This window comes from Littorina saxatilis, linkage group LG1, assembly GCF_037325665.1.
Source record: "Littorina saxatilis isolate snail1 linkage group LG1, US_GU_Lsax_2.0, whole genome shotgun sequence".
Taxonomy (NCBI): domain Eukaryota; kingdom Metazoa; phylum Mollusca; class Gastropoda; order Littorinimorpha; family Littorinidae; genus Littorina; species Littorina saxatilis.
This window is the reverse complement of record NC_090245.1, coordinates 70505733-70520215: the sequence shown is the minus strand read 5'-3', so window position 1 is coordinate 70520215 and position 14483 is coordinate 70505733. Positions and strand designations below refer to the sequence as shown.

Genomic DNA, 14483 nt, shown 5'->3' with positions numbered 1-14483 from the left:
ACTGCTTGGTGAGCCTCCAGAGCTTTCTGCCATCCTTCTCAAGGTTCAGAGAGCTTGTTTTCTCTTGCCAGCTTCTCCGTCTTGCCTGTAGCTTCTTTTTGAGAAATTTGGCTTTGGCTTCCTGGAGGCGGATGTTGTTGTTTTGTGACGGGTTGACTTCTGCTTCCCTTCTGGCGTCTGCCAGATCATCATCCAGTTCCTGCAATTCATTGCTCCAGTAGGGCTTATAGTCTCTCCTGGCACCCCTGGGAATGGACTCACGCGCTGCTCTGAGGATGCTCATGTTGAAGTCCTTCGCCACCATGTTGATGTCTCGACCCTCGACTCTGATGTCTTTGGTGAGTTCGCTGGTGCGGTGTCTAAAGAGGAACCAGTTCGCTCTTTTGTAGTTCCACCGTGGGAAGGAAGCTTCAGTGCAGGACTCCATGCCCAGGGTCAAAAAGACTGGCCGATGGTCACTTCCACCTAGCTGTTCTCCGACCTCTCTGCTGGTTAGCTGGTGCATGTCTTCCGTGCAGAAGGCTAGGTCAGGAGTTGATGTAGTGTGCCATCTTCTGGAGTAGAATGTAGGGCAGTCAAAGGGACTGTTCAAAAGGATGAGACCTTTGTCGTCCTGCCAGTTCTCCACCTCTTCTCCTCTCCGATCCAGGTGGTCATATCCCCAACTCTGTGAATGACTGTTGAAGTCACCCACCACGATGAAGTTGGAGGCCTTTGCAGGGATCGTGTCAAGGGCGAGGTGTCTATCATTGGGGCAGTAGAAGTTGACAAGATGGAATTCTGATGTCTTCGTCTGGATTCGAATCACCTGATATTCGGAGTCCTCCATGTGCGTTTCTATCAAACAGGCATTGATGTTGTTCCTGATGAGGGTCAGGATTCCTCCTTTGCTTCGGTCTGTTCTGTCGGACCTAAGGCATTGGTAGCCTCTCACTTTGAAGGACTTTTGGGGTGTCAGGTGCGTCTCCTGAATACAGCAGATGTTGATGTTCTTCTCATGCAGGATATGCTCCAACTCTGTCTTCTTGTTCAGGATACTTTCTGCGTTCCAGTGCATGACCTGAAAAGGTCGCTGCTGACTGGGTTTCTTCCTGGTTGTGGTGGTGCCAGTCACTTTCCTCCCGCGTCCCCTGGCGTGACAAGACGGACGGGAGGGACCTCCAGTAGTTGGGGCTGGGTCCCTTTGAGGCATGGGACCCGACGCTGCTCCACCCTGGGGGGTCCTCAATGGGCGAGCGCCATTTCCATCTGTGCTGGTTGATTGTGTCATCATTTGCGTAAGTGCGTGTACCCGTGGTTTGTTAGAATGCGCCGTGCGGCCCGGGTCCTCCGTCTTCAGCATTCGGGGTTTTCTGTCGGGGTTACCTCACCCTTAGCTCATGGCCCGTACGTCCTACCCTGAGAGCACAGGGGGGAGGATTTTCCGGGATCCCACCCGGAGCCAGTTTGGTCCGCGGCCGCAAGCGGCTGATCTCCATATCTGAAGACCGTTCCCCTATCCGCCACCCGGGGACGCGCTGGGTTGGGGGTGGTCGCCCCACTGAAAATCTCACACTGGGTTAAGAAAGATCAGCCTGTCCCAGACAGATTACACCTAAACACCCACACACCTGTGTAGCGCGACTCTGCAGTTGCTGCTGGCTTTCCACTGGGAGGAAGCGACTGGAATTTCACAGCAATGGGACAATAAAGTAATGAAAATGAAATAAAAATAAATGAACTCCAATCTTGATGTCTACAAACTTACACAAGCATCAACAGAGTGAACCCCAACCTGACCTGCATCCATCAAAACAATGAACTTCAGGCCGTGCATCTAACCAGCTCCCTACCTTACTCCTCTTTGTCTCGTTCATCTGAGACTTGAGCATGTCCAGTTTCTCTTGGCTCAGTTTGCGTTCACCAGATTCTGCACTGAGCTGGGACTTGAGTGTGTCCACTTGGTGCTGTAGGCTGCGTCTCTCTTCCGTCAAGTCTTCTTGCTTCTCAAGTGATGACCTTAGGTCAGCTTCTGTAGACTTGAGGTTGGTCTCCAACTGAAGAGGAAAAATTTAATATTGAATTAATCATTTGTTTGTGTGTTTGTTGTGGTTAGGCGCTCTCTTTTTGGATGAGTGTACCTAAAATAACAGTATAAAATAACAATAGGTATCGTTTGCGTATATGGTACAATTAAGGGACAACAGCAATGAAAGTTTGACTCTTGTGGTGTCCTTCTCTTTTTTTCTTTGTCTTCCTGCGAATAAGCTTCACAATATCACGGTCACAAAAATAAAAACATGGGTGAAATTTCACTTCTAAATGAAATCCTCTTTCACCACTAAAAATTACAAAAATTAAAAATATAATATTAATATACAGCGGAACCTGTCAATAATGACCACCCAAGGGACCGACCAAAAATTGTCATTAGGGACAGGTGCTTGTTATGGAAAGGTGAATTATACAGAGAAAGAGCCCGTCCGGGACACTTTAGGGTGGTCGTTTTGGACAGGTGGTCGTTTCCAAGAGGTGGTCCAAGAGGTTTGATTGTACCGTGAAAGTAAAAAAAAAAAAAAATTACAAAAAAATAAACATTTAAAAAAAACGTGGGTGGGTATGGGCGGGCGGGAGTGAAAGTCACCTGAGCTTTACTTACCTGCTGAAGTGCCTCTCTCAAGGACTTCTTCTCAAACTCGTGGTGTGCCTTCATGCCCTCCATCATATGTCGCAGCTCCATGGTCTGCCCCTCCCCCGACTCCCTGGCGCTGCGCAGCTGGTCCTGTAAGTGTACCTCTGTCACCTGGCTCCGGCCGACCGTCTCCTGAAAATTGCCGGAACCCATCTTTTAAGACCCCCCCAATTTAAGACTTCCTCCTTTTAAGACCTTGATTTTCTGTTCATAACCTCTGTAAATGTACCCCCATTATAAGACTCCCACCTTTCTGAGACCAGGTTTTCTCAGACATTTGGAGGTCTAAACCTTCGCAGTGTTTCATGGGTCGTGGACGACCCAGAGCCTCACAAAATCGTCTTTATCTGATCTGCAACTATTTGAAGATTTTAACCCTTACACTGGTGCAATTCTGTTACACATGTTACACAGCCACAGGTGAATTAACAGAGAGAAATAAAGAAAAACGGTCATATAGGTTTTCGCATCCATGGGAGGTAATCGGAACCGACCAAACAGACTGAGCCAGTAGCGCGACATATGTCGTGACAACCAGGTGACAGTATACGTAAAGTAGCGCGACATATGTCGCGACAACCAGCCTAAGGGTTAATTGAGACTTCATGTAATCTCCAATCACCATACGACCTTCTGATTGCCCAACTTTTGAAAGATTATCTTTGTAAACAAACAAATAAACGATGACGTAATTTGAACTACACAGTCCGGATGATGTGGGTCGTGGACCACCCATATGGAATTATGTTACGTTGTTTATCCTTATTTGGATGGCGTGGGTTGTGAACGACCCATACTTTGTAAAGAGGCGAAAAAACGTTTATTCCTATTCGGATGGCGTGGGTCATGTACGACCCATACTTTTTACGTTGAATCCTTCTTTGAAAAGTATGGGTCGTACACGACCCACATCATCCGGTCTGTGTAGTCGGAAGCGTGATCCGGTGAAGGTTAAAAGGGGAGGTTTCACTGTACAAGATACTAGAAGTCATTCACAAATTCTGACCAAATTATGATCCAGTGATAATGGTTGCTGACTGTGGTGGTCCTAATCATGTGTCTCAAGTAAGATCTGTTCTGACTAAAATAAATGACAGCTCCTAATGCTTATGGATTCTTAAATTCCAAGATCTAAAATGTTATGGTTTATGCCTGGTGAGTTGAAATGGATTCTCTCTCCTAATCAGACAATCTGAGTGAACTGTCCATGCAAAACAGCTACAAATCTTTCTCTCTATCTTCCTCTGTCTGTGGCTGTCAGGTTCAAATAATGGTAAACCGATTCAAGAGTTGATAAACAAACAAACAAACCTGTGTGTCTTTTGCCACGATCTGCAATGCAGCAATTTTCATCATTTAACAAGTCCTACCTGCAATGTAGCATTGGAGTCCTTCAGAGCCACAACTTCATGTCTCAGTGAATCCATCAAGAGACGCGACTCGTCGGCAGCAGTCTCCAGTCTTTCCATCTTCATCTCCAACTCTTTCTTTTCCCTACAAAAGCACAATACAGAACTATTACATAATTATGACGAGCTTACCTGAGTAAGTGAAGTCTAATTGTGGTTTTATCGACCACAATGTAGAGAGGAAAGGGATTACGTGAGATAGAACGCGGGAATACGTCACTGTTTAACGACGTGTAAATGGTGCAGAAAAAAGAGAAAGAGAGAGGAAAGGGATAGGGAGGGAATCTCACGTGACCCATTCCTCTCGGAATTGTGGGAGATAAAATCTGTAATGACGTGACCCCAACCCCAAGTATCATAAACACAGGGTCCCCACTGGTTTTTAGAAACAAAATTCCATGACTTTTCCATGACTTTCCATGAGCCTCAATAACATTTTCCATGACTAGATCCACAGGTCGCCATTTCCGAACACTCAAACGTTTTACGTCTTGTCACTTCCAGTTTTGACACTGGCTTGCTTTGCACTGAATTTGAGTCAGTTTCTACGCAGTGTCTCTTCGACAAGCAAGTCAAGCATTTGCTACGCAGTCAGATTATCGGTAATGTTTGCTGGTCCTGTCATTTCACTAAACTGGACCACCCACAGTTTGTATCCATCTGCACTTTCGTAAATTCCGTTTCGTAACCGTCACACTGGGGGGGGGGGGGAGAAATGGCTGGGCAACAAAAATCGCCGCTGGCGTGCTAAAGGTTAATTTTTCTTTCTTTCTTATTTTTGTTAAATTCTATGACTTTCCATGACTTGAATTGAAATTCCATGACTTTCCAGGCCTGGAAAATTAAAAATCAAATTCCATGACTTTCCAGGTTTTCCATGACCTGTACGAACCCTGTAAACGATATACCAGTCAAGCAAAGAGAACACTGAACCGAAACAATGAAAAATTGCATGGATCGACACGCCTTAACACTCAAATAGACAGACACAACAGACTGAAAGTTTCCACCTGCAGGTCTTCCCCAGCAAAAACATATTCAAAGAGTAAAAGGAGGAAAAAGAATAACTTGAGAACAGAAGAAGATCGATAGACACAAATTTATCGTAGAAAACTTTTTTTCTTGTAAAAAGAGACCACTAGCTAACAGAAAGCATCATTTACTTAATTGGAGATATCACCTGGTGCTGATCTTGGACGCAACAGAGCAGTTCCAAACAGCAACCACATGTAGTCAACTTCTCCCAGCTAAGGACAGGCTTAAAGCACTTACCTGGTGGTCTCCTCCAGTTCCTGAAGAGTACGCCCAAAGGTGGTCAACTGGAGTTCTTTCTGTCTCAGCTGATCTCTGGTCTCCTTCAGCTCCTCCCTGAGCAAAACGCAATCAAGAGATTAATAATAACAGTTCAGAGGAACAGCAAAAACTAAAAGAGTGCATTAACATTACAACAGTTTATCTCCCTTGTTTTTATCTCAATATTACCTGTATCATATTTTTTTTTCTTTTTATATTTAGTCAAGTTTTGACTAAATATTTTAACATCGAGGGGGAATCGAAACGAGGGTTGTGGTGTATGTGCGTGTGTGCGTGTGTGCGTGTGTGTGTGTGTGTGTGTGTGTGTGTAGAGCGATTCAGACTAAACTACTGGACCGATCTTTATGAAATTTGACATGAGAGTTCCTGGGTATGAAATCCCCGAATGTTTTTTTCATTTTTTTGATAAATGTCTTTGATGACGTCATATCCGGCTTTTCGTGAAAGTTGAGGCGGCACTGTCACGCCCTCATTTTTCAACTAAATTGGTTGAAATTTTGGTCAAGTAATCTTCGACGAAGCCCGGACTTCGGTATTGCATTTCAGCTTGGTGGCTTAAAAATTAATTAATAACTTTGGTCATTAAAAATCTGAAAATTGTAAAAAAAAATAAAAATTTATAAAACGATCCAAATTTACGTTTATCTTATTCTCCATCATTTGCTGATTCCAAAAACATATAAATATGTTATATTCGGATTAAAAACAAGCTCTGAAAATTAAATATATAAAAATTATTATCAAAATTAAATTGTCCAAATCAATTTAAAAACACTTTCATCTTATTCCTTGTCGGTTCCTGATTCCAAAAACATATAGATATGATATGTTTGGATTAAAAACACGCTCAGAAAGTTAAAACAAAGAGAGGTACAGAAAAGCGTGCTATCCTTCTTAGCGCAACTACTACCCCGCTCTTCTTGTCAATTTCACTGCCTTTGCCATGAGCGGTGGACTGACGATGCTACGAGTATACGGTCTTGCTGAAAAATGGCATTGCGTTCAGTTTCATTCTGTGAGTTCGACAGCTACTTGACTAAATATTGTATTTTCACCTTACGCGACTTGTTTTTTTCTTGGGGTGGGGGGTGAAGTGGGGGGAGCATTCTTAAAGCCTAACGAAAGGGCCTGACTGGATAAGAACGTTTGGTCATGACCATTTTAATGTTTCAGTGACTGTTAAAAAGTACAAACTAGGCTTGATTATTGAGTGAATGAAGAACTGAAAAAGCACACATTTTGTAAATGTGTAGGTGTTTCTTTCATATATTTCCTGTGTTGCACTTAGCTTGAGAGAAATTAAGGTACTTAGCAACAGACAATATGTATTTGCAAAAACCATCCTCTCATGCAAAAAAACAGAGCTGTAATTACGACCTTTGAATAGCCACCACTCCACAAGTAAAGCGAACAGGTGTGCCATTAACATTGACCCTGACCTGGCTTTGACAAGCTCCAGATCCATATGCCCCCTCTCGTTGTCCTGTGTTGCTAGGAGACGGTTGATCTCCGTACTGGCCAGCTCCAAGTCCCGTTCACTCTGTCTCTGTTGCTCCGTCAGCACGTGGTCCTTCTCTCCCAGCTGTCTGCACACTTCTTGATAGTCTGCCAACAAGACACAGTTATTTTCATTGTCATTACTTTGTTATCCCATCGCTGGGAAATTCGGGTCGCTTCCCCTCAGTGGAAAGCTAGCAGCAACAGAGTCGCGCTACCCAGGTGAGTGCGTGTTTAGATGTAATCAGCCACCCGCATTTATGGCAAAATGACTGAGGTCTTTTATGTGCTACAGTGGTGACACAGGGGTGGAACATGGATACCGTCTCTGAGTCTGCACATAAAGTTGACTCGTGTTCGTCCCTGCCCGAATTCGAACCGTGACCCTAGGATCACAAGTCCAGTGCTCTACAAACTGAGCTACCGGGCCCCCCCCCCCCCCCCCCCCCCCCCCCCCTATCTATATATATATGTACTACTAGTGTCTGTCTGTCTGTCTGTTCGCGATGCACGGCCAAAGTTCTCGGTGGATCTTTTTCAAATTTGGACACCGTATTCAGCTACACCCCGGACACAACCTCATCGATGAGATATTTCAACACGTGCTCTCAGCGCGCAGCGCTGTGCGCGCTGAACCGATTTTTTTTGGTTTTTTTTTGTTGTTGTCGGGATCCACTACCAGTAACTCTTCCTTATCTTCTCCAGTGTTTTCAGCCGCGATTATCTCCCTTCCTCCGTGTGGCGTCAATCCATATTCCCGTTACTACGTTACTATTTTTAGAAGGTCACTGCACGTTACTATTTTTAGAAGGTCTCCAGTGTTTTGCGCGTTTATCTCCTTTCCTTCGTGCGCCGGCGAAGCCGGCGTACACCCGGTTCCCAGGCGCAGCCTGGTATTCGGCTCTACTTCTTCCCGGCAAAGCCGGTACCCGGCGAAGCGGGTAATCATCTAGTTTATCATATCTCTGCTGTTACAATGACCTGATTTAGGGCATGGTGTAACTGTTACTAATTTTTACAGAGATGAAATCAAAAGGGCTGAATACCTAAGATGATGAAATCAAAAGGGCTGAATACCTAAGATGATGAAATCAAAAGGGCTGAATACCTAAGATTTAGGACAAGATAATGCAGAAAGCAAAAGGACATGCCCAGACTGTCACTTCTCCATAACATTGCAACCTAAATGAGACTGCTAGATCGATGTTTATTGAAAAAAAGGCAGCTCTTTTGCAATAACATGAAGCAGCATCATTCTTCTTGCTTTCATGCCTTCTTCATCCAAAGCATATTTTTGTGACACTGATACAATGGGAGGACATTTGTGACGGTCCACCACGAAACCAGTCTTAAGTCGCACCAGGCGAAAGCGAGTTAGCGTGATCAAAAGGTACTGAGGGTCTATCTGGGTGAAATTCACTTTTTTGCAGAAACGTGTTCTGTAGACCCCAAATTATCATGACAACCAAACAAATATGTCAAAATCAATCGCTAAATAGTTAAATTATTGGATTTAAATGCAATACATTCATCTAAAAAGTCAAGCATGACATCAAAATGCCCTCACTTTGACCGATAATTTGCTTAGTGTATCCCTGACAGGGCCCCAACAAGTTTGGTACCGTCGGAAAGCTCATCGCATCAGCTTTCCCGCCAAGTAGTGCAGTGGTTAAAAATACCCGTCCACTTCCTCCAAATAAGGAAATCGTGACGTAAACAAACTTTAAGATTGAACCAATCAGCTTTGTCTGCCTTCCAAAAAGGACTAGCAACGGCCTCCTCATTGGTCAAATCAGTCCAGGGGGAAGTAACACACTATCATTTCCGTTCGCTGAACGAAACCAAAACTATGACTGACGTACGCCGATTGACAGCGCTTCTCAACTGCGATTCGCTTGAAAATAACCACAAACTCCAAGATTTGTTGTCGGATTTCTTTGCCGAAGACGTTGCTGGATTCAGTGACTCCGATTCTCATGCCGAGATATGTGACGCTTGCTGAATATGCGGACGAAGAGGAGACAGACCGTCCGCTCGTCAGTGTCAAAAACCCCGTTGGCGTTTCTAATGACACTGCATCAAGTTGATCAACTGCAAGAACACACGTAGTTGAGGCGAGTTGTAGAGGAGATGTGATGGAGGTGCATGCTGCAGTTCGTTAATTGCAACAGGGCTGTGATGTGCTCGAGAGAACTCGCCTTCGTTGCTGCAAAGCCAATGGAACTGGCTGCAAACAGATTAAAGTTCCCGACGCTGCACCCGGAAATACTCGTCGTGGATGTATCACCCAGTTTGATCCGGAGGAGATTGTAGCTCTACAGCTCTCAGTGCAAGACATGTATAAAGGTGAGGTTGGAGGTGGTGTCAACATTGATGTCCAAGAGCTTTTGTGGTGAACAGACTGTCACAGTGGAGGAGTTCCTGTGTTTGGGATCTACATTCTGATCTGTACGTATTCCTATTCGATGCCAACAAAGTGATTGATACAAGTAAGTTGATTTTGCTCAAGTGTTTGTCAAACTAATGGACAAAAACGTAGGTGAGATGCATGTAACCTCTTTATTCCTGATAATGACAGTGAAAATGTTTGCTGATGTGTATGACTGACCGTTTTCCTCCACATGTGTGATGTAAACAAAGCCTTCAAAAATGGTAATAGTTGTTCTTTTAACCCTTCGTTTTGCATTTAAAGGATGCATGAAAGATCAAAGTACACTTGTAACACAAGAACACAGACAGGCTATGAGCAAACTACGTATAAGTGCCCATGACTTAGAAATCGAAAAGGGCAGATACACGGGAACACCAAGGGAGGAAAGAATATGCAGAAACTGTGGAGTGGTGGAGGATGAACTTCACTTCCTTGATTCATGTACAATGTATGCTCATCTCAGGCAACAGTTATTACCGAATACTTCCACCGGCAGTGATGAAATAAGAGTCAGTTCTCTGTTTACTGACAGCGACATCCAAAGGCAATTGGCAAAATATGTGTACGATTGTTTTCAACTACGCAGATGCAATGCGTCTTCCGACTGTCCTCAATAACCAATGCTCATCTTCAGGTCCTCTTTGTTCACCCTGTTCCACTTGGTTTTGTATTACATGTATGTTATGTTATATTGCTATTTTTCCTGTACTTATGTATCTTGAATGTGTCAATAGGCTATGTGCTTTAATGACAATAAATTCTGATTCTGATTCTGATTCTGATTCTGTGCAACATTTGGAAGGGTTAGGTTAATTTTCAACCCCCGTTGCTAAGGAAAATGTGAAGTTGGTGCCTTCCAAAACTTTCAAGCCCGATTTCTCAAAATGGCCGCCGGTCAACTTCTTTCATAAAAATGGCCGTAATATCGTTATTTATTGACCTAGAGCTTTAATGTGTTTTTTTAAACATCCAGGAAAGACTAACAATTTCAAAATAATAACTAACTCAAATCATCCAAATTTCGACTTAAGACTGATTTTGTGATGGACTGTCACATTTACTGTCAGAAAGGAAACAGCTTGAAAAAAAAAAAACTGTTACGATGTACAGTCGAACCTGTCTATAACGACGATCCAAGGGACCGCCTAAAAGTGCTTGTTATACACAGGTGGTCTATTTGGAAAGATGAGTTGCATGGAGAAAAAACTCGTTGGGGATCCTTTGGGGTGGTCGTAGGGGCAGGTGGTCGTTATCAAGAGGTGGTAGCAACTGCAGTTTCGACTGTATTATAAAGATCAAAGTAAACTGTGCCAGTATTTCAGCATTTTTTTCAAGCAGCCTTGCTCTCTCCAACGTTTTCTTCTTCAAGGTTCTCTCTCTAACTCCATATTTTAATTCAAGCAACACATTCTGCCCATAAAACTCTATACCACTGAGTCATGCAGCTTCAGTCTCACCTCTGTACACAGCTTCCTTCTCCAGTTTGAGCTGCTCAATCTGTTGCCTGCAGGCCAGCAGCTGTCCGTGCTGGGTCTCCACATCGGTTTTCAGCGACTGGATCTGCTCCTGCAGCTTCTTCTCTGTCTCTTCATGGCTCTCAATCTCCTCCTGAAATGTGGAGAAAAAAAAATACCATGTTTTCTCACGATTTTATGTTCATAACTTCTGTAAATTTACCCCCATTTTAAGACTCCCTCCGTTTTAACCCCTTGACTGCCTTAGGACGGGTATACCCGTCCTGCACTTGTGCATTATTTCCATGATTAGATACTAAAAACAGATTCTTGGTTGAATTTCCTTTAAAAATAACATAGGTTTCACTTTCCTACCTACTGCCAGTTTGGAGCTAGAATTTTTTGTGAATTATTACACCCCGAACTCCAATATTCCCTGGCAGTCAGGAAGTTTTGATTGGCAGCGAAAGGGTTAAAACCCGATTTTCTCATATTTTAGGAGGTCTTAGAAGGTTCCACTGTACCATCATTTTGTTCTGTAAGTCTTCACTTGCAGCTGACTAATATCTCATCAAACATTCTTTTTCATAAATCAGAAAGCTGTCTTAACACTTCTCTATGCTGCACAAACTAACAGCATTACCCAGCTCTCCTACGTACCTTGAGTTTCTGCATGTTCTTACGCTCAGCAGTGAGATTGTTAAGCAGCAAGGTCTGCTCGTGTTTCAGATCCTCGCTCTTGCGGTTGGCTGTCGCTAGGTCTTCACGACGCTTCAAAGCGTTATTTCGCTCCTCTGCTAACTGCACACAAGATACTATCTCCGTCAAAAAGACATTCACTGGATACTGACTGGATCTCTGTCACAATTAGTGTCACAACTTCTGTCTTAAACTGTCTGCCAAGTCTGCTCAATGGATAGTTCTTCTTTTTAATTCGAAAGAAGCTGTCTGAAAATATGACTCCACAGGGGTGTGTGTGTGTTTGTGCATGTGTGTTTGAACATGTGTGTGTGTGTGTTTGTGCATGTGTGTGTGTGTGTGTGCCCACATGCATGTGTGTGTGTGTGTGTGTCCACATGCATGTGTGTGATAATGCATGTGTGTGTGCATAGGTGGGTGCATGTGTACAAGTGTGTACCCTCACATTTCTATGGTTGTCATGTATCAGTTTGTGCACCCATGCATCTACACATCAACATGTTTGTATGCGCTAAAGCAAGTGAGAGAAAACATCCTTACAGTGGCTCTTTCCATTTCCAGTCTCTTTTCCAGAGTGGAGTTGACATTGCCCAGGTTACGGATGTCTTCATTCAGGTGTTCCACCTTGGCTTTCAGCTGTTCATTCTCCACCTCCATCTGACCCAAGTTTCTCTTCACCTGTAACACAATTTGTGGTGCTAGATGAAGAATGGTACTGTCCCTTTGGCTTTGAACACACAAACACAAGCTCTCTCACGGACACCATGCACCCCACCCCTACACACACACACTATTTGACACACAGTGTCAATAACTGTCCCTTTGAACAAACACAAACTCTCTCACGGACACCATGCACCCATCCCTATACACCCCCTCCCCCCCCCCCCACACACACACACACTATCTGACACACAGTGTCATACACAGAGACAGACAGACCCAGACCGCTCCCCCCCCCCCTCCCCCCCACCATCCCAATTCTCTTCTGTTGGCCATCACATGTATGATTCTATTCTGACAACCTGAGGACTTAAAAATCTATCGCAGAAGCCAAGACTTAGTTGTTTCAATAAATGTGGCGGGGATGTAGCTCAGTCGGTAGCGCGCTGGATTTGTATCCAGTTGGCCGCTGTCAGCGTGAGTTCGTCCCCACGCTCTGGATCTGGATCTGGATAACCCGCCTGGGTTGGTGGTTGGCGGGTGCGCCACAGAAGCCGACGACGACTATCAACGTGACGTTTTTTGGGTGTGCGCATCTAAAAGAGTCTTAAAAGTTCACTGTACACAAGGTGGATATAGTGTACAACTCCAGCTGGTCTTCTTGCTGCTGTACTTGCGGTTTTAGTCCGTTTGCCCTAGAATGTAGGCTTTTCAAGCACAGTTAAAAAATTCTATGTTACAATGTTAAAAACTGGATAAAAACTACTGAGGCTCTCACACTGGTTTCTGCCCCCCTAACGCCGATGAGAAGGCGCTGGGCGTGGTCAAGGTGACGGTGGCTTCGCTCAAATTGTTCCACTCGATCACTGTCTTTATAAAGAACGAGTTCCTGTATTGATCAGTCTTTGAGGTAGGAGCTTTGAAACAGCGGCTGTTGTTGGTTGCCTGTCTCTGGAGAATGTTTTGGCTCTCATACCCCTCGTAGGCTTTAGGCTTGACTCGGCGCCAAGATACGCTCACCGGGGTGAGGAAGGAGTCAGGGGGTAAGGCAGGTACAAGTCCATTTATGATTTTGAACAGCATCGTCAGGCGAAGTTGCTGACGGCGTTCCTGGAGTGTAGGAAGTTGGAGGTACTCTAGCATCTTGGTGACGCAGCCTGGGTCCTTGTTAACGTTGGGCGAGAGATTTATTTCTCAGAGTCAACTTTGAGTGCAGACTCTCCTCGGTGTCCAAACACGTGTACAAGCACAAGACCAAGTGCGCACGAAAAAGATCCTGTAATCCATGTCAGAGTTCGGTGGGTTATAGAAACACGAAAATACCCAGCATGCTTCCTCCGAAAACGGCGTATGGCTGCCTAAATGGCGGTGTAAAAAACGGTCATTTTACGTAAAATTTCACTCGTGCAAAAAACACGAGTGTACGTGGGAGTTTCAGCCCACGAACGCAGAAGGAGAAGAAGAAGAAGTTGTTTAAATTTATCCATACAGTCATATTTTCATGCATGCAGGAAGATAAAATAAATGCCCAAAAAATCATACCTGTCTTGTTTCAGCCTCCAGGTCTGCAATGAGACTGTCCTTCTTTTGCACCACCTGTGATTTCTCTTGCTGCAATAATTCACTTTTCTCCACCTGCACAAACAAAGAAACAAAACTTCTGGACCAACAGATACCGGATGGAATGTGATCATTAAGGGGTTTCATAGGAATTCTTCATGCTTAAATAGCCTCTAAGATAAACATAGTATTTACACATCCATATTTTACTAAATGTTTCCTTATTTGTTTCCTTAATTGTTTCCTTGTTTGCAAGCAATAGTTTTGTTTGTTTGTTTGCTTAACGCCCAGCCGGCCATATCAGGGCGGTGCTGCTTTGACATATAACGTGCGCCACACACAAGACAGAAGTTGCAGCACAGGCTTCATGTCTCACCCAGTCACATTCTGACACCGGACCAACCAGTCCTAGCACTAACCCCATAATGCCAGACGCCAGGCGGAGCAGCCACTAGATTGCCAATGTTAAAGTCAGTCTTAGGTATGACCCGGCCGGGGTTCGAACCCACGACCTCCCGATCACGGGGCGGACGCCTTACCACTAGGCCAACCGTGCCGGTGCAAGCAATAGTTGAGTTCTGAAAATAACTGTGTGGTTTTTAAGGGTTGTTGAAGAGTTGCTTTTCCTTGGAAATACAAGGGCAAACAACCCAATCAAGTCGGCTCCTGACACCCCCATGAACAACACCCAGTAGGCATCTAGAGAGAGAGAGAGAGAGAGAGAGAGAGAGAGAGAGAGAGAGAGAGAGAGAGAGAGAGAGAGAGAGAGAGAGAGAGAGAGAGAG

The 14483-nt window shown here is 44.4% G+C and overlaps 1 protein-coding gene across 1 annotated transcript in view; it reads right to left on the bottom strand.

The window, feature by feature from the left end:
- The window catches only part of LOC138977258 (trichohyalin-like), a 67098-nt gene that overhangs the window by 15463 nt on the left and 37152 nt on the right, over window positions 1–14483 (bottom strand). Inside the window, exons 23-31 of the mRNA XM_070350165.1 lie at window positions 13681–13773; window positions 12016–12153; window positions 11437–11577; window positions 10780–10930; window positions 6834–6999; window positions 5353–5448; window positions 4042–4165; window positions 2639–2803; window positions 1833–2036 (exon numbers count right to left, since the gene is read on the bottom strand). Coding sequence (XP_070206266.1) covers window positions 1833–2036; window positions 2639–2803; window positions 4042–4165; window positions 5353–5448; window positions 6834–6999; window positions 10780–10930; window positions 11437–11577; window positions 12016–12153; window positions 13681–13773 — 1278 coding nt within the window. The remainder of the gene's footprint in view (window positions 1–1832; window positions 2037–2638; window positions 2804–4041; window positions 4166–5352; window positions 5449–6833; window positions 7000–10779; window positions 10931–11436; window positions 11578–12015; window positions 12154–13680; window positions 13774–14483) is intronic.